The following is a 22,835-nucleotide window of genomic DNA, read 5'->3' on the forward strand; positions in this document are numbered from 1 at the left end:
TACACACTCAGTTATTATGATCCATAAACACACAGCATCATGAAGTTAAAAGAAGACTTGGAGAACATTAATGCAGTGAGAAACTGTGTCTCTCTGAGCCCTATGGCTCGTTCCAAAGGGGCTCCTCAAGGAGAAGGGGGAATGGCGGTAGAGGGGCAAGCTGGCTAATGAACCTCTCTCTTCCCCGCCCCCTCATCCCAGCCTTAGCAAAAGCTGCTCCTTATTTCATTTGCAAAAAGAACTCTCCATTAATTTTTTTTTAAATCTATATGATTCAACAGACCCACGTTCTGTTTGAATCCTACATCCTAAACCTACACTGTTTCCTGATCTATTCCTGTCTTGTGTGGGCCTATCTCCAGCTTCTCACTGACCCTTGGCACTTGTTGCCTGATACTGCTTCTTTGAACCATGCTCCCTCAACTGAAACCCAGTTTAAGTAGAATTATACTCAATCTATTGAGTATCTATCTATGGATAAAGTCTATTTCCAGCTACTATGGATAATAATCCAGGTGGTCCCAGCTTAACCTTTGGCTCCAAACATTGGCACACAAGTTCAACACTACATCTCAGAAGAAAATCGAGGAGGACCTGGGGAATCAATGTGAACATTACGGTTGTCACTTCTACCTGAGTTATTGTATTATTTATGGGTCTGCTTCTCCACTTGACTATAAACTCTTTGAGGTAGGAACTAAATCTTACTAATAAAATAAAAGCTACAATTTATTCAAGGTTTATTCCAGATACTGGATTAAGTGTACATATATACTGTATAATATTAAGGAATCATGTTAGGATCACACATTTCTAGAATTGGAAGGAGCCTTGGACAGAGATCAACCAGCTCCAAAATTAAAAGCAAAGTGACACAGTAGATAACACTCATTCTTTAATTCAAGAAACATTTACTGAGAACCTATCCTGCACTATTCTAGAACCTAAAGAGTCTTTGTTTCAATGAAGTATATAGTCTAGTGGATAAACAAGTCAATAGATACATGGTATGTTAGATAATGACAGGAATAAAGCAGAGTAAAGAACAGAAAAAGGATGCTACTTTATACAGGGCAGTGGAGGAAGGGCTCACTGAAACAACGAATGAGCAGAGGCCTAAAGATCAAACCACATGGAACCTGGGAGAAAAGTGTTCCAGGTCGAGGGAACAACAAGCGCAAAGGTCCTGAGGTAGGAATGTGCCTGGTGCACGTGAGGAAAGCAAGGAGGCTAGGGCAGCTGGAGTAGACTAAGAGGAAGGTGAGAGGAGGGGAGGCTCAAGGAAGGTAGCAGGGACCAGACCATTTGGCTTTGGGTTGCTGTAAGAAGTCTGAATTTAAGCCAGGAACTAAAGGTAATTAACTCATAAAAAAAATAAAAATAAATGACACTTAGCTTTCACAAAAGCAATGTGTAATAAACAAAGAAAAATTCATTTGCATGCCTAATCTGAAAATAGAATTCCCAACAACACAGAGTCGCTGTTTATCTTATAAACAAGACATCTTTGTTTTACAAGAAATCGCTACAGTTATAGTCTAAGCTGGCGGTTTTACCAATGTGGACACTGAGGTGCAGAAAGATTAGGTGGTCTGCCCACTTCATGGCTGAACTTGGTCTAGAACACAGGTTCCCTGATGTTCTGTTCACTGGCTCCTGTTGCCCCTGCATACTCAGTTTGGCTACTTAGAGGGGTCTTGGTTTACTGTGTATTGCTCCCCCTGGACTCTGTAACCTTTATAAATTAGTAAGAAAATGAAAGAGCTGCCCCTATGAGGCACCTCCAGACACATTCCCACACCAAAGCCTGTCATACAAACTCCCACAATTCTAGTTTTTTATTCCCCACAGAGTTGAAGACCACCAGGCAGGTAAAGTGAAGACAGGTCAGGCACTGTGCTAGGGACTAGAAGGAACATTTTTGTCAGTTTTGCCTGCCCAGCATCCCTTACTCCCTAGTGTCAGACATAGTACTCCCTTTTCCAAGGTTCTGATGGGGCAGCAATCACAGCACCCAACCCACCTCTTGGAGTGGACATCTGACCTGGCCATGTGAAGAACCTTATCCCTCTGAGGACGTAACGAGGGCTCAGGACCCAAGCAGAACCAACTAGAGTCCTTTCCTGGGGTTTTATGGATACGACCTAGAGAATGAAGCTCCTTCCTATGTTTCCCAGTTATATAAGCCAACATATTCCTATTTTGCTCAGGTTAGTTTAAATTAGGTTACCCTTACTAGCAATCAAAAGAATTCACACTGATGCAAGCACTTGCACACCTTTTCTCATTTCATCTGCATAACCACCTTATAAGGTTGCTATTATTCACTCTATTTTAGGACTGAGGAAACTGAGGTTAAGTAACTTGCCCAAGTTCATGCAGTAAGTAAAAGGCATTCAAATTCAGGTCTTTCTGCTCCAAATCTTATTCAGTATGCAGTTATGAATTCAGTATTAACTCAGGAAGAAGAAACTCAGCTGAAGAATTTTTGGTTTAAAATTATAGTGGAAATGTATGTATGGGGCAGGGTGGGAAATAAGCAACATTAAACTGGAGTCAAAGGACCTGGCTTCTTCCTCTGGCTCTGTCCTTTGACCTCATCTATTATGACTCTGGGCAAGACATTTCACTTACCTGAGTGTTAGTTTTCCCACCTATAAAATGAAAAGACTGAACAACATGAACTTAAGATCCTTTTAAGTACTAAAAGAAAAAAGTCCATGCTTCTGCTTCAGGCATACAGACTCTATTTTTACTATATGTTATGTAGGATGTCAGCAAATATCAACTTGAATGTCTGGTCCAACAATAGGTAATGGTTGCCTGGGGCACAAAGTTGCAAAGGATTCTGAGCAACACAGATGTACTGTGAAATTAACACTGGCTTCCATGGTCCCAGGGAGGGAGAAAGAGGAATAGCTGCATGCTTGCCACACATATGCCATCGCTGATAGCTTCACCTTGACAGAGGAGTGTCACTGCCTCCACTATCGATACTGTTTAGTACCTACACAGGATTTTCAGATTCCCTCATGAACTTACTTGGTTCCCCTTTGCAAGTAAAGAATGAAAGTACAAGAAAGCAAAGTGGTGTAGGGAATAAAGTTTTGTGCCACTGATGAAAATACATCTAAATGGCCTACACGGGGTTAGGGTAGGAGGGTGAAGGGGAACAATAATAATCATTATGGCTCTGTACGATATATACAAAGTCTCATAAGATCCTAATAATCAGCTTACCAGTCAAGTAGGGTATTATCATGCCCATTTTATAGAAAAGGGAAATGAGACTCGGGTAACAGGACTTATCCAAGTCACCCACATCTAAGTAGCAGAACCCAGATTGGAATCTAAGTCTTCTAAATCCAAGACCCAGTTTCTACTCCCAAGGTCCCCATTAATCCCACAGCCCAAATGAGTTAACTAATCAAGCTCCCATTGCAAAGTGGCATAGTTATCACTGTTAGGAGTTGTTCAGCTATGAAAAGTTCCTCCCACCCCCCAAATCTGAAATGCCATTACTAATTTGTAATTTAACGGGTAGACACGCATTGAGTATAAATAAACTGAGCATAAAGTTACCCATCTCCACACCTTTGTGCGTACTCTTATCTTAGCCTGAGGTGCCCTTCTCCACCCTATCTGCACTGGAACAAACTACTCTTCTTTCAAGATTTGTTTCAGGCATCAGCACCTCTGTAAAGCCTTTCTTGGCCCTGATGCATAATTGAACACACTCTCCTTTGTGTCCTACACAACGTCTTCAAGGCGTTGTGGCACTTCTTTTGGTAATATGTCTGTCTCTCCCACCATTCCTTTTAAATCGCGTTATTCTAACACAATGCTGGTCAGAAGGTAGGTGCTTAATGTATGCTTATTGATGGATTGAATATATTCAACTGGACCAATTTCCCTTCCGAGGCTTGAATATCCTCTGGAAACTGCCACTCACTAATTCATGCATACATATATTCATTAAAAAATATCTGAGTGTCTACAAAGTACCAGGCACTGCACTGTGTATCAAACAGAAGTGGATTTACCATGAAGTTTAAGCGTCAGGGCCCCTCCCTTGCACTCCCCCCCCAAAGCTCTGAACCTTTTTTTTTGTGACTTTGTATTTTTATTTCTTAAAGAGCACAGACAGAACTGTATAAGCTTCAAGCTCCACAAAAACTAGATCCACCCTTGGTGCCAAGGATACAAAAGTGAACCTGGCAAACTTTATCTCTCCCCTTACAGAGTTTCCTGTGTAGTGGTGAAGGACACAACCATTTGTTCATTCACTGATTCAACAAACATTTACTAAGCAATGCTATGAGTCAGGCTTCGGGGATTCTGAAGTGAAGCCAACACTGTTACTGCCTTGAAGGAGTAGGTCCCTGCTCTCCCGAACGAAAGCCTGCTGTGTTCAGGGAACAGAAAGTAGTTTAGATGGCTGTAATAGAGAGTGTTTGTGAAAGATTATCCTAAACCAGTCTCAAGACAGATCGGTCCCTGGCATGAACCCTAACCTATTGCAGGAGGCAAGGAGAAGGGACAGGTCTGCCGAATGCGATCTTGGATCTCAGTGCGGGGCGGGGGAGGGGAGGGGGCTGAGACAAGTAAACAGAAGAGATAAATACACTGTGACTGTAGTCAGTGCTGAGACAGGAAAGCAAAGGACAGTGGGGGAAGCTTCGCCGGCGTTCAGGTCTGCAGTGACGGCAAGCTCATTACCTCACAAAGCAGCCCATGAACGTTGCAGACAGAGTTCCGAGTTCCCCAACATGCGTCCCCATTCCTCGACCTAAGGCTGTTCCTTTCCAAAGACAGCCGTCGACTCTCTAGGACCAACTCTCCTGCCCCCCCTTGACATCACTTTCTCCAGGCGCTTCCCTCACCCACTGCTTACGTGACAGAGTCCGGTTTGGGGTCTGGGGTCCCTGCCGCGGGTCCGCCCCCCTCTCCAGCCCGCCGTTTCCATAGCAACCCAGCTCACCACTTCGCGCGCCCGGCTGGAGAAGTCGCCCTTAGGCCGGGGGCTCCGGCGGAACAGCTCGTCGCGGCTGCCCTCAACCCCGCCGCCCACCGCCACTCCCAGCGCTTTGTTGCGCGTCTTCACGGTCTTGACGCTGGCCCGGAACAGCAGTGTGATGTCCACCGCCATGGCGATCCGCACCCACGGCCCCCACCAGGTCCGCCCACGTCAGCAGCCGGCGACCGCGGCGCGAGCCGGGCAGCTGGAGGACCGTTCCGTCTCCGCAAGCCTCCGCCCGCCAACGGCGACACGAGAAGAAAGGTTCCGGCCCGCCCGGGGCTACCGCGGCGAGAGGAGAAAGGTTCCGGCCTCGGCCCGCGCGCGTGCCCATCCCCTCGGCGACCCGGACCCCGCGACGTTCACACCCGCGCCCGTTTCTCCTCGCGGCAAACTTTGGCGGGCTTGGCAGCGCGGGGAGGTCCCGGAGTCCCGAGCCCTCGCGAGCTCGCTTAGGGCGTGTAGGCCGCGGGACCGAGGGGATCGGGAAGCCGGAAGGCTGGCTCCATTCTCTTGGCTCCCTGTTGCGCGGGTTGCGAGGGGACAGGAAGCGACCCAGCCTGACCCAGACCTCATGAACCCATCTTGTGCGGGACCGAAGCACGTGGGCGGTGACCACCTGGGTGCAGTAAGTGCTAGGGCAGAGCAGGTGTGCACGGCACAGAGCTAGAGGCCAGAGGCCTTTCTTTTCCAACCGTCACCCACCTGATCTGTAAAATGAAGCCAGCACCTTCCTCAGTGTTACTGTGATACTTAAGCGAGATAACACGTGCGAAGTGTTTTGGCGTTGTTTGGCTCCGAGAGACCAATGAAAATTAGTTACCGTTGTTAATAATAACATTATTGTTAACATTCTTGTTATTAATTATGGTGGGTGAAGCTCTGTAGAGAAGGCATCACACTGTAGAGAAGGCAGATTTGAAGAATGACTAGGAATTTATCAGATCGAGACAAGGACGGAAGAGTTTCACTGGTTTCTGTTCTTGGTCATGTATGGTTTTTAAATATACCATCTTAAGTCATAGTTATTTAAGTCGACTGAAAGTTAGCCAGTGAATTCTTTTCTCCATTTTGGTTCGAGGTTCAGATCTAATTCAAGATCTCTTTGATTTCATCATTTGTTTTCTTTTTTTCTAAAGAGGATGCACAACTAGAATATGTATTAAAATGTGGTTGTCAAAGAGTGGTAGGCAAAATAAAAAATTATTTTCATATCAAGATGTTATTTATCTTTTCACTCTTATTCTCTCATAAGTTGTGCACAATTGGGTTTCCCAGAGACTGGGTGACTTGTGATTTTGCAACACTGAATGCAAAACAGCTGTCTTCTATTAGGTCAAACTTTAAAAAGATTTGCAAAAATGTAAAACAGTGCCATTCTCACTAAGTTGTTTTGGAAATGCTTTTTTTTCACAGAAAGATACCATTTATGTTAATATGTAATGGATTTATCTTTACTTTGAATGAATATTTAAAATTTTTGTTTTAATTTCTAATACAGTAAATATCCATAGCTAAAACCCATATAAACAAAAGCTGTTGTAGGGCCCTCAATAATTTTTAACAGTGTAAAGGAGTTCTGAGACCAAAAGTTTGACGCCCGCTGTGTTAAATATGTTTTCAGACATCTATTTTATCAGAAATAGATGTCAAGAAAGTACATAGGCACCTGGAAGGAAGAAGGAAAATGGTATTTAAAACCCACACTGTAGCCAGTTCAGCCTTCCCTTATGAGGAAAATAAATTTTCATACAGCTTTCTTCCACCAACAGAGTAAGGGAGAGAAAATGAGACAAATTACAAAATCTCTGCCAATGATTCTGCCTTGCATAAGTGGCCCTTTGTCTTATCGAGACATTAATGAGTCTTTGGCTTATGCAAAGGTAAGTCTGGGGCAGAGTAGAAGGAGAGTTAAATCACCCTGCATAATAAAATGAATGGGACTGAATTAAGGGTAAGAGGGAGGAACCAGAACCCAGGGAAGGGGCCAGGAAAGGAGATAGTAGCTCACTGGGTAGGGTTTTTGAGTGGGAGGGGGCTGAGCTACACCAAAGCTTCAGTGAGTAGTGTGTTTGGTGCGGTTGGGTTTTTTGGGTAAAAAGTTTGGGAGAAAGGTCTAAATTTTCTGTCTGCCTCTGCAAAGAGCAAAGAAGATTATGGAGATGAGACCCATGTGAGCTCAAAGCATCAGGCTCTAAAACCACAAGTGACCACAAGCACCTAAAACCCCTAGAAAAGTTACAAAGACCTTGAGGAGGCCCTTGGATGTCCCACAGACCATGGGATATGAGCTGTTGCATTTTTATTATTTTATTTTACTCTTCTAACCTCAAAGAGCAAGGTCACTTCAGTTGACCATGGACTAACGGAAACCCCATAAAACTGAGAGGGGATGTGGATAGAAAGGAAGAACAGAAGCAGGGTGGGAGTGTATTACAAACTTCCAAGTTTGAAGTGGTACACAAATTACATTTCATTAGTAACAGTGTTTCATTCATTAGGCTAGGCTCTCTACTCTTGAAAAACAGTAGGGCATATTGGAATTACCGAATAGAGTTCCCTATAACAGCACCCTCCTTACAATCAGGATAGATGTAGGCAGCTTAGAATCATCTGGGGAGTCTCATGGAAGTCATTAAATGCAGCCTCCACCAAAAAGAGGGTGTATTGCCCAACCGGGTGCCCAAGCCATGACAGAACTGTGCTGTCAGTTAGAAGGAGACATGTAGTTGTCAGCCACCGAGGTTTTGTCATCGTTACATCCTTTAGAGACGTTGGTTTTCTAGCCCTACTACCTGGGGAAAGTTGGTGTAAGCTGGCATTTGCTGTATGGAGGAGGGTGCCCAATGCCTGGAAGTGTGAATTCCTGCAGGGCAGCATGGGGAGACCAGTTTTCTGGGTTCATGAAATCATGGACTTGCCACAATAATGTAGTAACTGGAGACCCTCCTTGGTGGTCTGTTTCCTTGTTCACGCATATTCATGGCTTCTCCTAGGGGAGGATTATAGTTCCTTGACCTATTGACAGCTACTTGACCAGGTGATTCCTTTTAGCCGTGAAAAGTGACGTGTTGGTTCTGGGCAGCAAATTTAAGAGCTAACATGTGGTTCACTGTGCTCTCTTCTCCCTCTGCCATGGCAACCTGTAATGTTCCATTGGGTCATCAACCTGGGTCCCTGAGTAAAGATGACACGGAGCACAGCCAACTAAGGACGTGTGCTGGCAGTGAGAAGTAAACCTTTGCTCTACTTGTCCATGGAGATTTGGGGTTGTTTGTTACTGCAGCATAATTATCCTATCCTGACTGATACACCCCATATCCAGAAATCTACCAAAACAGACTATTGGGTACATTCATCAATTACCAACATTGCAGTGTTATCTCTCAGTAGGCAAAGAACAGAGAGGAAGGAACTACTAGATTACACCTAGATCTAACCAATAGAAAAGACCTGGTTAGGAGCGTTAGAGTGACAGAAACTCTGGAAGGCTGGCTGTGCCATGGTGGAATTCACAATGCAAGAGGAGAGGACTTGGAGAACATGTGTTTTCACTTTAGAAAGTGGACCTAAAGAAATTCATCAAAAAATTTTTTTTTCTCAGGGGTTCTAAAAAGGACCGTGACTCTAGGGATGGGAAGCTCAAAGAATAAACTTGTTCCTAAGGAGGAACCTAGCTAAAGAAATCAGGGTGATGGAGAAACTGAAACCCTTGTACACTGTTGGTCGGCATGCAGAATGGTGCAGTCACTATGGAAAACAATATGGAGTTTCCTCACAAAATTAGAGATAGAACTACCACATAATCCAACAATTCTGCTTCTGGGTATTTATCCAAAAGAATTAAATTGGGATCTCAAAGAGACAGTTACACTTCCATGTTCATAATAGCAGTATTCACAAGAGTTCAGACATAGAAACATCCTAAATGTCCACTGACGGATGAACGGATCAAAAAAAAAAAAAAAGTAGCACATACATACAGTGGAATATTATTCAGCCTTTTTTTTTTTTGAAGGAAATCCTGCAATATACAACAACACAGATTAAACATGAGGACATTATGCTAAGTGAAAGAGGCCATTCACAGACGGATAAATACTGCATGATTCCACTTATATGAAGTATCTAAAATAGTCAAACTCATAGAAGGAGAGAAAAGAATAGCGGTTGCTAGGGGCTGGGGGAGGGGGAAGTGGGGAGTTGCTAATTAACAGGTATATAATTTCAGTTACACAAGATAAATAGTTTTTTGAGACCAGCTGTACAGCATTCTGCCTACAGATAACAATCTTCTTACAACCTGTCACTCTGACATCAACTCTGCTCCTCCCTCTTCCACATTTAAGGACCCTTGTGATTATACTGGGCTCACCTGGGTAGTCTGGGATAATCTCTGGAGGACAGCTGATTAACCTCAATTTCATCTGCAACCTCAGTTCCCCCTTGCCAAGTAACATATTCACACTTTTCAGGGATTAAGGCTTGGACATCTCTGGGGGGCTATTATTCTGCCTACCCCAGTGGGGTAGCTCCAACAGAAAGGAGGACTGATTATGAGCTGGGCAGATACCTCTTGCCTTGTCTTCCTGGATGAACAGAGAGATCCACCTATTCTTTTTCCATTTCTCAAACAATGTTTCCAGCCCTGCTCCTTGAAACATTCCAAGGGTCTAGAGAAATAAGGAAAATAGAATATCTGCCCTTAAAGTATTTAATCTAGCAGGAGGCTTTCAGATATGCAAAGTACCAAGATTTCCTCTGAAATCTTCTAGCCCCTTCCACCTCTCTTAAGGAAAGTATCCTACTTTGTTGAACACATTTCAGAGGACTCAACTTGCAACAATGTAATCAACAGTTACCAAAGTTCAAGTCCTCTCCCTCCCCTCACCCCACAGCTTTGCAAGGTTGGTGCCACTTCCTCCCAGCACTCACTCCGTCCACCCCAGGTGTTTCGTAAATCACTTCATAAAAACTCATTTACTGGTTTCCCCAATGTAATGGTAGAAATAAACTGCTCGGTACACACTTGGAAGCTTCCTCCAGAAAACTCGTGCTTCATTTTGTTGGCATGGCATCCTGGTTTCCAACCTGAATTTCCACCACCTTTGCTTTTCTGACAGTACCTTCTGTAATTAACGTGGCCAAATCCTCCACTTTTTATTGAGTTGGACAGCAAATCACAGAATAAATGCTTTCGCTTGCAGTTTAAAAGGATTTAATAGGAAAATATTTTTCTTACATCCTGTTTCAAGGGGAAAGTGTGATTTTAGGGGACATTTTATAGTTCACAACAGGATATTGAAGGGTATTTGGTTTTGCTTAGTTTCTTATGACTGTGTTTCTCCAGCATGAAGTGGTGTTTTTTGTGATTATTTAGATAAGGCTGATTAAGGTAGGTAAATAGTCATAGAATTATGGAAATTTAGGACAGGAATGGTCCTCAAATATCATCCAGACCATTCCCCTCGTATTTCAGGTGAGAGAACAAGTGACTTGTCCAAGATCACACACTGAGTTAGTGGGAAAAAATGAGATTTTATTCTTTTTTTAATTTATTTATTTATTTTTATTTATTTTTATGGCTGTGTTGGGTCTTCGTTTCTGTGTGAGGGCTTTCTCTAGTTACAGCAAGTGGGGGTCACTCTTCATCGCGGTGCGCAGGCCTCTCACTATCGCGGCCTCTCTTGTTGCGGAGCACAGGCTCCAGACGCGCAGGCTCAGTAATTGTGGCTCACGGGCCCAGTTGCTCCGCGGGATGGGGGATCTTCCCAGACCCGGGCTCGAACCCGTGTCCCCTGCATTGGCTGGCAGATTCTCAACCACTGCGCCACCAGGGAAGCCCGAGATTTTATTCTTTATCCCTAAACTGTTCAGTGCCCCCCCCTCGACCAGCTTTTTGGTGGGAGTGGAGGTGGAGGCGGGAGTGGGGGAGAGGCATTTATACAAAGGGACTCATGTGTTTCTATACTTATATGTATCATATAAGGACTTTTTTTTTTTTTATAAAATCCATTCTTTTTTTAAAAAATATATTTATTTTTGGCTGCGTTGTGTCTTCATTGCTACGCGCGGACTTTCTCTCTAGTTGCGGCGAGCGGGGGCTACTCTTCTTCCGGTGCGCAGGCTTCTCATTGCGGTGGCTTCTCTTGTTGAGGAGCATGGACTCCAGGCACACAGGCTCAGTAGTTGTGGCTTGCGGGCTCTAGAGTGCAGGCTCAGTAGTTGTGGCTCACGGGCTTAGTTGCTCCGCGGCATGTGGGATCTTCCTTGACCAGGGCTCGAACCTGTGTCCCCTGCATTGGCAGGCAGATTGTTAACCACTGCGCCCCCAGGGAAGTCCCATATAAGAACTTTTGATTAGAGAATTGGGCTGACTAGTAAGTATGGATTCGTGTGTGTTATATCCGTCCATCCATCCATCCATCCAGGCAGGTAGATTCCAAACACATTTTCAGTGTCTACTCAATAAGTGGCACTGTGCTAGGTGCTGAAAAGATAAAAACAAAGGTGAAATCCCCACCTTGGAAAAGGTCAAAAACTAATGGGGCAGATAAGTATATATAGACAGTTAAGCACAATAACAGAGTTTGTTTTTTTTAAAATGACATCTCTGAAGGGTGAAATTTTTAAAAAGCTTTATGTATCACTAGCCCACTCTCCAGGGATAGGAAAAGATCAGCATGAATGAGAAAGGGGACACAACTGCAGAAATAGAACTGTAGAGAATATGTTCTGGTGGTCCTTTCTGGCCATTTCAGTCATCCCAGTCTTGATGGAACTGTACAAAGCTGGAATGAGGTCTTAGCCTGGCATTGTGGCAACGGCCTGGGCTCTGAGTCTGACAGTCTCACATTCAAATCCCAGTGTGAATTAAACATAAAAAATATCTATCCAACAGTGCTTTGAAAGTGTGAGATGAGCTGATCTATATAAAGTGTATAAGGCAGCATCTGGCACAGAGCTAATAATGAAAGTACAGCCATTGTGGCAATGGTCGTTGAGGATTAAACTTCATGGCTGGTGGTGTCGGGGCAACTGGAGGTCGTGGAGAGTCTTCTTCAAGTATCGGAAGGAGACTTGGTTCACTTTCTGGTCTCTGCATCACCCAGCTAATGTGTGCTGTGCAAGGGTGAATAAAGGCTGAGACGGTACCTTGGATCAATGTAGGGGTTAAAGGAAGCACTTAGAAAGTAATTGGACACCGTGGTTTGGGTCAGTCTCAGAGAATGTTTCTGGGAGTTGGAGTATTTATTCTGGAAGAGAGAAGACTTAGGGGATGGATGAAATAAAGGTCCTTGAGTGTATGAACCAGTGGATGGAGACCAGCTGTTCCCTATTTCTGTTTTGGACAGAATGAGAGGAAATGAGCTTACAGTGAAGCAGGAGGGATTGAGGCTAAACATCAAGAAGTATTTCCTGGATGTGGGTGTTATTGGACTTGGGAATGATTTACCAAAAGGTGTTTAATATCAGGACAACGTCTCTTCGGGCCACGGACCTTTACGTGTGGGAGCATTGGCTACACGTAGGGATGGCTACACTCTCAAGCTCTTTCCAAACTGAGGAGCCCGTGTCACTCACAGAATCCGTTAACAGGAGAACACGAGTCTCAGCCAACCCCAGACCACTGTCCTAGACCTTGGCCTGTTGTAAGAAACAATTGTGCTACTAACCTCCAGCAATCTGCCGTTCGACATTCCACAAATACCACGATTGCTTATGTAGGCTACTCCAGTGACCAAACACCTCCCCTCTCTGAAATTTATTAAGAAATTCTCTGTAGGGCTTCTTTCAACAAAAGTACGTTTAATAAAGCTTGGAATTTCCTCACAACACATTTATTCCTGTTGATGTATTTTTAGGTCTCCATTATCACTTGTCTTCACCTTTCTTTGCCTTGTAGGCATAAGGCAGGCCAGCCCAGCAGGATTCCAAAAGTTATCAATAACCAGGAATTGACCACACTGCTGGAGTTCTCCCCAACCCTCCCATGAAAGCCAAGTTTCTCACTGTTAATTTAGGAAGACTTTAAGCCAGCCACCGGTTTTAATAATAGTTCATCAAAAAGGCAGGCAAATTACAGCTCTAAGTTAAAATTTGAACATAAAAGTCTCACTGTGAGCTTCAGTGTTGGAATAGTTTTGAGTTATTTCCCCCCAAAAGTAGGCTTGATGGGTTAGGTTTGTGTTTTAAGTGATTTAAAGTTGAGTGGCTATAATCTGGAAGAGGTTTTTAAGAAAGAACCTGTATCATTCAATCATTCAGTAGTTAACACTCCCCCAAAGTGTTTTGTTGGAAATGTCGAATTCATTATAACAATCCACTAATTTAATTTACGAAGTCCCTAATTGTAACCAAAGGACTTTCATGTGTTGGATGCCTCCTGTCAGACCCACAGGACTCTGTTGGTTACGAAGGAGCCCAGGCTGGCCCTCCCTCCCCTGTTGTCGAAGGAGGAGTCATGGTTTCCATAATTGAACAGACTAGAAAAATATTCTCATCGTCCTCTACGTCAAGGTTCTTACCCACACATGGCCGACAAAGGGAAGAAAGGCAGAGGCAGCTGCTTTACCCATCGTCAGCCCAGCCCCCGTAGCCAGCCGGACCTTAGCTCTCGTTTCTATGGCCACCCTCCTGGGTCTGCAGAGAGATCTCCTCCCCTCAGACCTTCTTTCTGTCCTTCCCTCCCTGACTGCTTGGTCTATTGAGGCCCTGGAGGTCCCCTTGGCTCCTCCCTTTTCTTGGGCTGTCATTCATCTTTGCTAGTGGGGCTCATGCAAGGACTGAAGGGAGGTCTCCTCTGCCGCACTGGGGGGATGGTGTAAACAATGGTCAGATGTTTCATTCGTGCTTCCGGTGTGAGCTCTGCCACCTCTTTCTCTACGTCATGTCTTCCTCCTCCTCCACCTTGAGCTGTAGTCCCTTCATTTGTCTTAGCCTTGGGGAGTGTAGGTTCCTGGAAATGCAGGATGGGCGTGAAGATGGACATCCATTCCCCACAAGCAGATGAACGGAAATTTCTGGCTTGGGTGACTCATTGCCATTAATAGAGATAGAGGAGGATGATGATGGCGGTGGTGATAGTAAATCCTTACGTACCACTTACTAGCTTACTTACTTACAAGCACTATTTTAAGTGTTTTATGGGCAATAAGTCACACAATCCTATGAGGGAGGTCATCTTATCATTCCCATTTTATAGATATGAAAAACCAAGGTACAGAATGGTTAAGACACTTGCCTAAAGTCACACAGCTAGTAAGTAAAGAGCAGAAGTGGAACCCAAGCAGCCCAGCTCCAAAGTCTGAAATGCCTCCCATGGAGAGATCAGTCGTGCCAGAAGTGCTTGTGGACCAGACAGGCGGAATTGCAGAGTAGCTGCAGGAACTCTGGCTTTGAGACCAGAGGTGGACTCAAACAGATTTAGGGGCCATCTCTACCCCTGGGCTCCTGGCCTGGCCAGATCTCCCCACTGGGCCACCCTTCCAGCTTTGCCTTGCTGGCTGGACCAACATCCTCTCTTTTCTCCATTTCACTGACTCTCGCCCATGCATCCTTCTTATTAAGCCACCCAATTCCACCCCAGGCATCTCCAGGCTTAGTGTATACTTCCTGCCCTTGGAGTTACTACGGGCGCCAAGTGTTCTGCTGCACCGTTACTCTGTTGCCTGCACATCAAACTTCTGGCTCCCTTTCACATCGGCATCCCCAAAGTTCACATTTACATACAGCATCCCTAAGAGGAATTTGATTTAGAGTTAAAAAGCAGATGTAGTGACAATAGCCATCTCCTGGGAAGGAGCGTTTTCACCAGGCGGTTGTTTTCCTCCATCCCGCTCTGCTCCATCTCTGCTCCAGCTCATGGAGCTGGAAAGCATGAGGGCCCCATTCAAAGAATATAATTTACATGAAATAGTTTCCAAATTTATTAAGGAAGCAGACAGCAAAAGGAAACCCACAATTAAGGAGTTTTTGCACGCATTCAATGTCTTTCCACTGACTGAAGTATCATCTTCCTGAATTAACGAGGTCTGGCAAAAACTGTAGTGCAGAAGTGTGCTCCACTTTCAAGACTTCGGGGTTTACCATCCCGGGTGGGGCAGGCAGCTGATATGGAACTGGCAGGGAAGAGTTATAGAGACCAATTTGTTTTGTTAGGATGTGTTGCCAGACTGAACTTGCCAGGCTGATACTGTAGGTACAGACAGAGAAGGAGCCTATGTGTGCAACTAACTATCGACCCATCAATTTCACTCACTATCCGTCATTTAGCTCACTCTCTAACCATCCACCCACTTAGTACTTATATCCTACCTTGTTTTCAAAAGCATTTGAAAAAGGTAGCCAGAGATCTGGACCCAAGAACAACTAGGGGAAGAAGGGGTTGGGCAGGTAGCAGGTAAAGCCCAAGATGAGCTTTGCTCGGACCAAAGGCCACTGTCCCCTGAGTAGCTTGTGACACAAGAGATCGGTGGCTTTGGAGTCAGGCACGGCTGGTTTTGAACCCTAACTCATTCAGTTACCACCATTGACTAGTTCCTTCATCTTATTTCTTTGTTTTTGAACATCAGAATCATACTTAACCATTGAGATGTTGGTAGATTAACTAGTACTGTTAATAATGTGCTCCTTATGTGATATCTGTCATTGAGGCAGCAACTATTTTACTCATTCTCTGAGTATTTACTGAGCACCTACTATGAGTCAGGCACTGCTTTAGCTGCAGGAACTATGATAGGGGATGGATAGCCCAGCTCTCATTGAAATTTCTTCAAGTACTTTTTTGCCTTTTGCTCATTAAAAACCCTTACACAAGGCATAAGATCAATACATAATTTTTCTAAACCTTGGAGACCAAAGCAAGTAAAAGAAAGAGTACCAAGACCCAGAATCTGAGAGACACATGCTCACATGATTTCTTTACAAAAAAGTAGCAAGAGGTTTTGCTATTTGTTGTTTGTTTTTTAGGAAACTTACAGCTGTTTATAGAACAGCAAAAGTAAATACAACCTGATGTTTCAGCTTCAGGCATAATATCCCAGACATTTCTGAAACCCACAGAGGGTAGTTTTTACTTCTCCAGAATGTCTCCCTACCCCCCAACCCCGCCTGCCTTCCTTTTTCCTCCAGTGGAATGATATACACAAACTTTACCTAAGAATATTGTATGAAAGACAGGCCAGCGCAGAAAACACATTCCTAACAAAGTCTAAAGAGTGCAGGATTCATTCACTCATTCCTTGGACAAATGTTTATTAACAGGTACTGTTCAACCAATACTGTGTAAGTGTTAGGGGCAAAATGGTACAAAACAAATGATGCCAGGCTTCAGGGAAGACAGGCTGTTACACATGCACCAGGCAGAGACGAGAAAAACACCGCACAATGAATGCTCTTAATGAAGTGGTGCACGGGGAGAGGGGGCAGGGGGGTGGGGTGGTGTTTCTCCTTGGGCATCGGGAGAGGGGAGTACAGCTTCCGGGAGCAAACAGCCCTTACACTGGCCACTCTTCCCTTCTCTTGGGGAATCACTGATGAAAAAGAAATAAAGTCTGAGAGGTGGAGACGGTGAGGGCTTTACTACCTAGACTTAGAGAATAAGATTCTCAGGACGTCGATCTTAGCATCTATTCCCAAGCCTTCATTGGATGCTTGGATCTCTCCCGGAAAACTCCAGCAAGGGGCCATCTATTTTGTATCAAAATACTCTCATGGATGGGGAACTCAACGGGAAAGCTCTTTCTGTTTTGCTCCAATTTGTTCATTCGGCAAATATTTACAGAGCCGCAAACGTATCCCTGGCTCGGCAACAGGCACTGGGAACATCAAAGTGAATCAGACACAATCCCTGCTCTCCAGCCGCCCCCATCCTTCCTGCTTTTTTTTTTTTTTAATTTAATTTTTATTTTTGGCTGTGTTGGGTCTTCGTTGCTGTGTGCGGGCTTTCTCTAGTTGCGGCGAGCGGGGGCCTATTGTTTGTTGCGGTGCGCGGGCTTCTCATTGCGGTGGCTTTTCTTGTTGCAGGGCACGGGCTCTAGGCCCGCGGGCTTCAGTAGTTGTGGCACGTGGGCTCAGTAGTTGTGGCTCGCGGGCTCTAGAGCGCACGCTCAGTAGCTCAGTAGCTGTGGCGCACGGGCTTAGTTGCTCCGCGGCATGTGGGATCTTCCCAGACCAGGGCTCGAACCCGTGTCCCCTGCATTGGCAGGCGGATTCTTAACCACTGCGCCACCAGGGAAGCCCCCTTCCTGCTTTTTGGAGGCCACTTCTTCTGCCCTGCTTTCCCCATTCCCTCTCCTGTCATGTGGCTTTTCCTTCAGTCACCATTTGCCCGTGTTTCTTCCCAGAATTGAGCCCTAGACTTCAGGTGTGGTCTGACTCTCATGCCTCTGTTGTCTCCCGTTCTGAAAACTGTGCTTGTAGTAGAGTGGCTCAGAAGCTCATTAATGTTTTGGCAGCCAGCTCCTACTCCTGATTCACAGGAGCTGGTGGCTACCAGCACTCCCCACTCGCTCTCCCTCCCCATCCCCCATCCCCACCCCCATCCTCATGTTTGTCCTCTAGGCTATTAAGCCTTGCCTTCCACATCTCCCCCCTGTGTGGGGCAATTCTGGACACCTGCCCTTGTTAAACTTAGTCTTATTACATTAGTACCCTTGTTGTAGCTTCTTGAACTTTTGAATCTTGTTCCTGTTACCCAAGAAGACCTCAAAATCTCTGCATCTCCTGTTAGAGTGTGTGTGTATGTGTGCATATACACACTAGGGTTCAGCTCTGAGGAGCCCACCTATGAGTTTCTGAACACTCCTTTATGAATGCAACTCATTCATACACAGATTTTTTCATTCTGCCACATTTATTCAACATCCCCTAATGAAACTTCTGTTCTTTGAGAACTTTTTGCCTAGGTATTACAGAGAAAATGGAAGCAAAGTAATACATACTAAGGAGTAAATGGTTGATAGTTTGCCCTCTTCTTCACTACCCAGGGTGTTTTCTTGTTAACCCAAATGCAAATCTTTTTTTTTTTTTTAATTTATTTATTTATTTATATATATTTTTTATTTTTGGCTGTGTTGGGTCTTCGTTTCTGTGCGAGGGCTTTCTCCAGTTGCGGAGAGCGGGGGCCACTCTTCATCGCGGTGCGCGGGCCTCTCACTGTCGCGGCCTCTCTTGTTGCGGAGCACAGGCTCCAGACGCGCAGGCTCAGTAGCTGTGGCTCACGGGCCCAGTTGCTCCGCGGCATGTGGGATCTTCCCAGACCAGGGCTTGAACCCGTGTCCCCTGCATTGGCAAGCGGATTCTTAATCACTGCGCCACCAGGGAAGCCCCCAAATGCAAATCTTATTGGTGAAAAAGCAGACGGTAATATCAGGAGCAAGTGGAGGTTTGTTTTAAATTGTATCATTCGGCTAACTGTGATGGGGGATTTTCAGTGTACCACTCAACCCTCTCCTCTGTTGGAGCTTCTAGAAAAGGAGGCTGGCTACCCCCAGGATCCAGAAATGTTCAGAGAATCCTCAGCGTGCGTTCTGTTCATCCCCACTGTCCGCCAGTAAACTGCATTGAGTTCAGAAACGCTGTGGTGACCCCAGAGCCCTAAGATTCTCATATCTTTTTCCAGCCTCAACTCACAAATTTCTCTGTTGTTATTGGATGGGGGTGGCAGACCTTGGCTCAAATCTCTGTTTCTCAAAGCAATTTCTTGCCAAGACCACACCTGGGTAAGTAAAACTCCAACTTACTGTGTTGGGGTAAGTGCAGATGGACTGGGGTCTGCTTCTCAGGAGTCTGGGTAGAATTGGAGAAGCAGAGCCTTAGCAGATCCAGCTTTGGAAAAAAATTCTTATGTGGTAATAATACCACTTTCTCATAGGATTAGTACAAAGATTAAATGGCATAATGGCTGTAAAAAGCTTAGCACAGTGCCAGGCTTGTAGTAAGTGTTTGTAGGTATTGTATTACTTTGGAAAGCTAATACAGAACACAATCCCCCAAATCCTCCTAATAGCAGTTTAAATAGGAAGGGGAGCTATTTTCCTCACATAGTAATCAATTATAAAAAATGTACCACACTAATGCAAGATGTACTAATAGGGGAAAATCAGTGGGGGCAGGGATGATGGAGGGAGTATATGGGAACTCTCTGTACTTTCTGCTCAATTTTTCTGTAAACCCAAAACTACCCCCCCAATAATACCTATTTAGAAAAAAAAAAAAGATAATAAAGTGCTATAAGAGAGGTCTGAACAAAGTATTGTGATAGTATAGAGAAAGCAGTAATTAACTTTCCCAGGGCACACTGAGGAACCTTTCCAGAGGAGGTGGATTTGGTTTGAACAGAATCTTGAAGGGTAAGTAGAAATTCACCAGGTAAAGCGAGAAGAAATGTGTGTATCAGGTGCATCACACCTGTACAAAGGTGTCTTTGTCAGGATCATTGTCTGATGTGTCCACTGATGTATGTCCCAAGTATCTAGAGTTCTGCCTGCCATAGAGGAAGAGCTCAATGAATATTTGTTGAATGAATGAGTGGTAACTTGGCAGGACCTGGCAAAATAGAATTCTATTTCCTAGCAAGGCACAAAGATTATCAAAAGTGTGATAGGTACTTATTTTATAAACTTCCCATCCTATCCATCCTTAATGGCTAAAAGGATATCCAATGTTTCCAGTTGCTCTGGGGCTGGGGAAAGGGCATCCTCTCGATGTTGATGTTAGTGCTCTGAAGGTAATTCAGTGCCAAAGGAGGGATTGGATTGTCAGGGACAGAAACTTGCTTACAGTATACATTTATAAACGAGCAAAAGCAAATCTGGAAATGTCGCATTTCAAGACTGTTTCTCAGCCTTGAGCAAACGGCCTGTGGACTGGATCATACTCAAGTGGCACTGGCCGCCTTGGCCAAATGAGAAACCTGTCTCCAGGAAGGCGTCTGAAGCAAAGGCTGAGCCCAAGCCGGAGAGAGAAGTCCCACCCCTGTGGGCGTGGCCCAGTCCCCAGAGGCGGACAGAAATCCCAGATACAAAGCACTAAAGCGACCTGTACCCAGAGCAAAGAGGAAACGATTTGGAATCCAGCCTCTGTCCTCAGGGGCTTACCTCTCCAGGCTTCAGGTAGAGCCTGTGTTCTTTCTTCCTGATCTTTCACCTCTTGAAATCTCCAGTTCCAAGACTTGAGTGAACAACTTCATAACTTGGTCAGTGTTGTATTTTTTGTTTATCTTCCCGGGTACTAACTTAAGTACTAACTGGCCACACACCGTGCTAGGGACTTACAGAGCGCTCCACACAGACCAACCACATTGTGCCAGGACTTTTCTAGGCCTTGGGGGTAGAAGGAAAAACAAAAGAGTCCCCGCCCACAGGGAGCTTATGTGCTAGTGAGGAAATGAGCCATAGACAGGGAAACCCATGTTAAAATGTCAAGTAGTGAAAAGTACTGTGAAAAAAGATAACCAGGTAAAGGGACACAGGTGACTGACCTGAATGAGGAGCTATTTTCATAGGTCTCTCTGATGGGGCACCTGTGAGCAGAGACCTTGGATACAGTGAGGAGAGGGCTGTGTGGAAATCTGGAGAGCCACACTCCGAGCAAAGGGAACAGCTAGTGCAAAGGCCCAGAGGCAGGAGAGTCCTTGGCACACTGTAGAAACATCCAGGAAGCCAGTGTGGCTGAAACACAGTGAGGCATGAGGACATGGGTAAAGGTTGTGTAGGACTCACAGACCAGGGTCAGGACTTTGTTTATTCCAAAGGTGATATGGAAGCAATAAACGGTCTGAGCAGTGAAGTGATACGACCTGATATATTACACACACACATGCTCACACACACACATACACATGTATATATACATGCACACACAAAAATTCTCAAGTTTACAGAAAAGTTGAAAGTATAGTACAAAGAATTTTTTTCCCTCAACCATATGAAAGTTGTCAGTATGATGCCTGGTCACCCCTGAATACTTCAGTGTGTATTTCCAGAGACCAACCACCAGATTCATGAAGCTCATATCATGCATTTCTGCATCTAGTCCTCAGACCACACTCAAGTTTCACCCTTTGTCCCAATAATGTCCTTTATGGCAAAAGGATCCCATTAAGAGTCACACCTTGCCTTTAGATGTCAAGCGCCTTTTCGTCTCTTTCAGTCTGGATTGTTCTTCAGTCTTCCCTTGATCTTCATGACCTTTACTGTTTTGAAGATTACAGGCCAGACATTTTATAGAACATACCTCATCTGGGTTTGTTGTTGCCCTAAGGAGCTGTTTGTTTACTGGGTGGGGCAGAGACATAAGTGAGAAGAACAATGGAGTGTCTTCTGGGCCAGGACGTGGCACCCCACTGTGAGCTACTGTAGCCAATGCTGTCAGTGCTCTTCCCAGAGACCCCCTACACCTTGAGCCCCCAGACAACTCAGATGCCCTTTCCTGGCTCTGCCTGCCCATCCCCCAAGCTTCTGTGTGCTTTGCTCTTAAAGACTGACACCTGCAGCCTTCTTCAAGGAACTACCCTGGGATGCTAGAAGTGTCTTCTGCACTGGCAGCGATGGCCAACAAACAGGTCCTGTAAGTGTGTCTCTCCGAGCCCTGCCTCCCCCCAGCCCCCAGTAGCCAAAGACTGACAGGTAGGAGAGTCCATGTTCCTTGCTTTGCAGGCAGAATAAATTGGGAGGTGTAATTTGTTTATTTATTTAACTAATTTTTTACGAGCTTCATTTATTTATTTATTTTAGATTTCACATATAAGTGAGACCACAGAGTATTTGTCTGTCTCTGTCTGACTTATTTCACTTAGCATAATGCTCTGGAGGTCCATCCATGTTGTCATAAATGCCATATTTCATTCTTTTTATGGCTGAATAATGTTCCATTTTTATGTATGTACTATATCTTCTTTATCCATGCATTCATTAATGGACATTTAGGTTGTCTTGGCTATTGTGAATTGTGCTGCAATGAACATGGGAGTGCATATACCTTTTCGAATTAGTGTTTTCATTTTCTTCAGATAAATACCCAGGAATAGAATTGCTGGATTGTATAATAATCCTATTTTTAATATTTTGAGAAATCTCCCTACTGTTTTCCACAGTGGCTGCACCAATTTACGTCTCCACCAATAATGCATAGGTGCTCCCTTTTCCCGCATCCTCACCAACACTTGTTACTGCTTGTCTTTTTGATAATAACCGTTCTGACAGGTGTGAGGTGACATCTTATTGTGGTTTTGATTTGCGTGTCCCTAATGATTAGTGATGTGGAGCATCTTTTCATGTACCTGTTGGCCATCTGTCTGTCTTCTTCGGAAAATTGTCTATTCAGAACATCTACCCATTTTTTAATTGGGATTGTTTGATTTTTTGCTATTGAGTTGTATGAGTTCTTTGTATATTTTGGATATTAATCCATTATCAGATATGATTTGCAAACATTTCTCCCATTCAGCTTTTTGTTGTGCAAATGCTTTTTAGTTTGATGCAGTCCCAATTGTTTACTTTTGCTTTTGTCGCTTTTGGTGTCAGATTCAAAAAATTATCACCAAAACCGATGTCAAGGAGTTTATGGAGGTGGAATTAACCCTCAGGAGCTCCCTGCGAGATTAAGACTGGGACTTTGCCTAACCTGGCATCCTTGCTTGCCCTCTTTCCCTGCCCTGTTCTGCTTCCCCCACTCCCCTACTGCTTTTTCCTAGGAGCACTTCCTTAATAAATCCCTTGACCACTAATTCTCACCTCAAGGTCAGCATCTGGGAAACCTGGTCCAGGATTCACCTACCCAATACTTATCCTCCCTCCTGCCTCTCTCACAGGGG

At 44.7% G+C, this 22,835-nt stretch overlaps 1 protein-coding gene across 1 annotated transcript in view; it reads right to left on the bottom strand.

Annotated features, from left to right (window-relative positions):
* STX18 (syntaxin 18) overlaps positions 1 to 5,240 on the bottom strand; it is a 120,735-nt gene extending 115,495 nt beyond the window's left edge. Inside the window, exon 1 of the mRNA XM_007190961.2 lies at positions 4,982 to 5,240. Within this exon, the coding sequence (XP_007191023.1) occupies positions 4,982 to 5,149 (168 nt within the window). The 5' untranslated portion in view covers positions 5,150 to 5,240. The remainder of the gene's footprint in view (positions 1 to 4,981) is intronic.
* Between the last annotated feature and the right edge of the window lie 17,595 nt (positions 5,241 to 22,835).

The sequence above is a fragment of the Balaenoptera acutorostrata genome, chromosome 5 (genome assembly GCF_949987535.1).
Source record: "Balaenoptera acutorostrata chromosome 5, mBalAcu1.1, whole genome shotgun sequence".
Lineage (NCBI taxonomy): Eukaryota > Metazoa > Chordata > Mammalia > Artiodactyla > Balaenopteridae > Balaenoptera > Balaenoptera acutorostrata.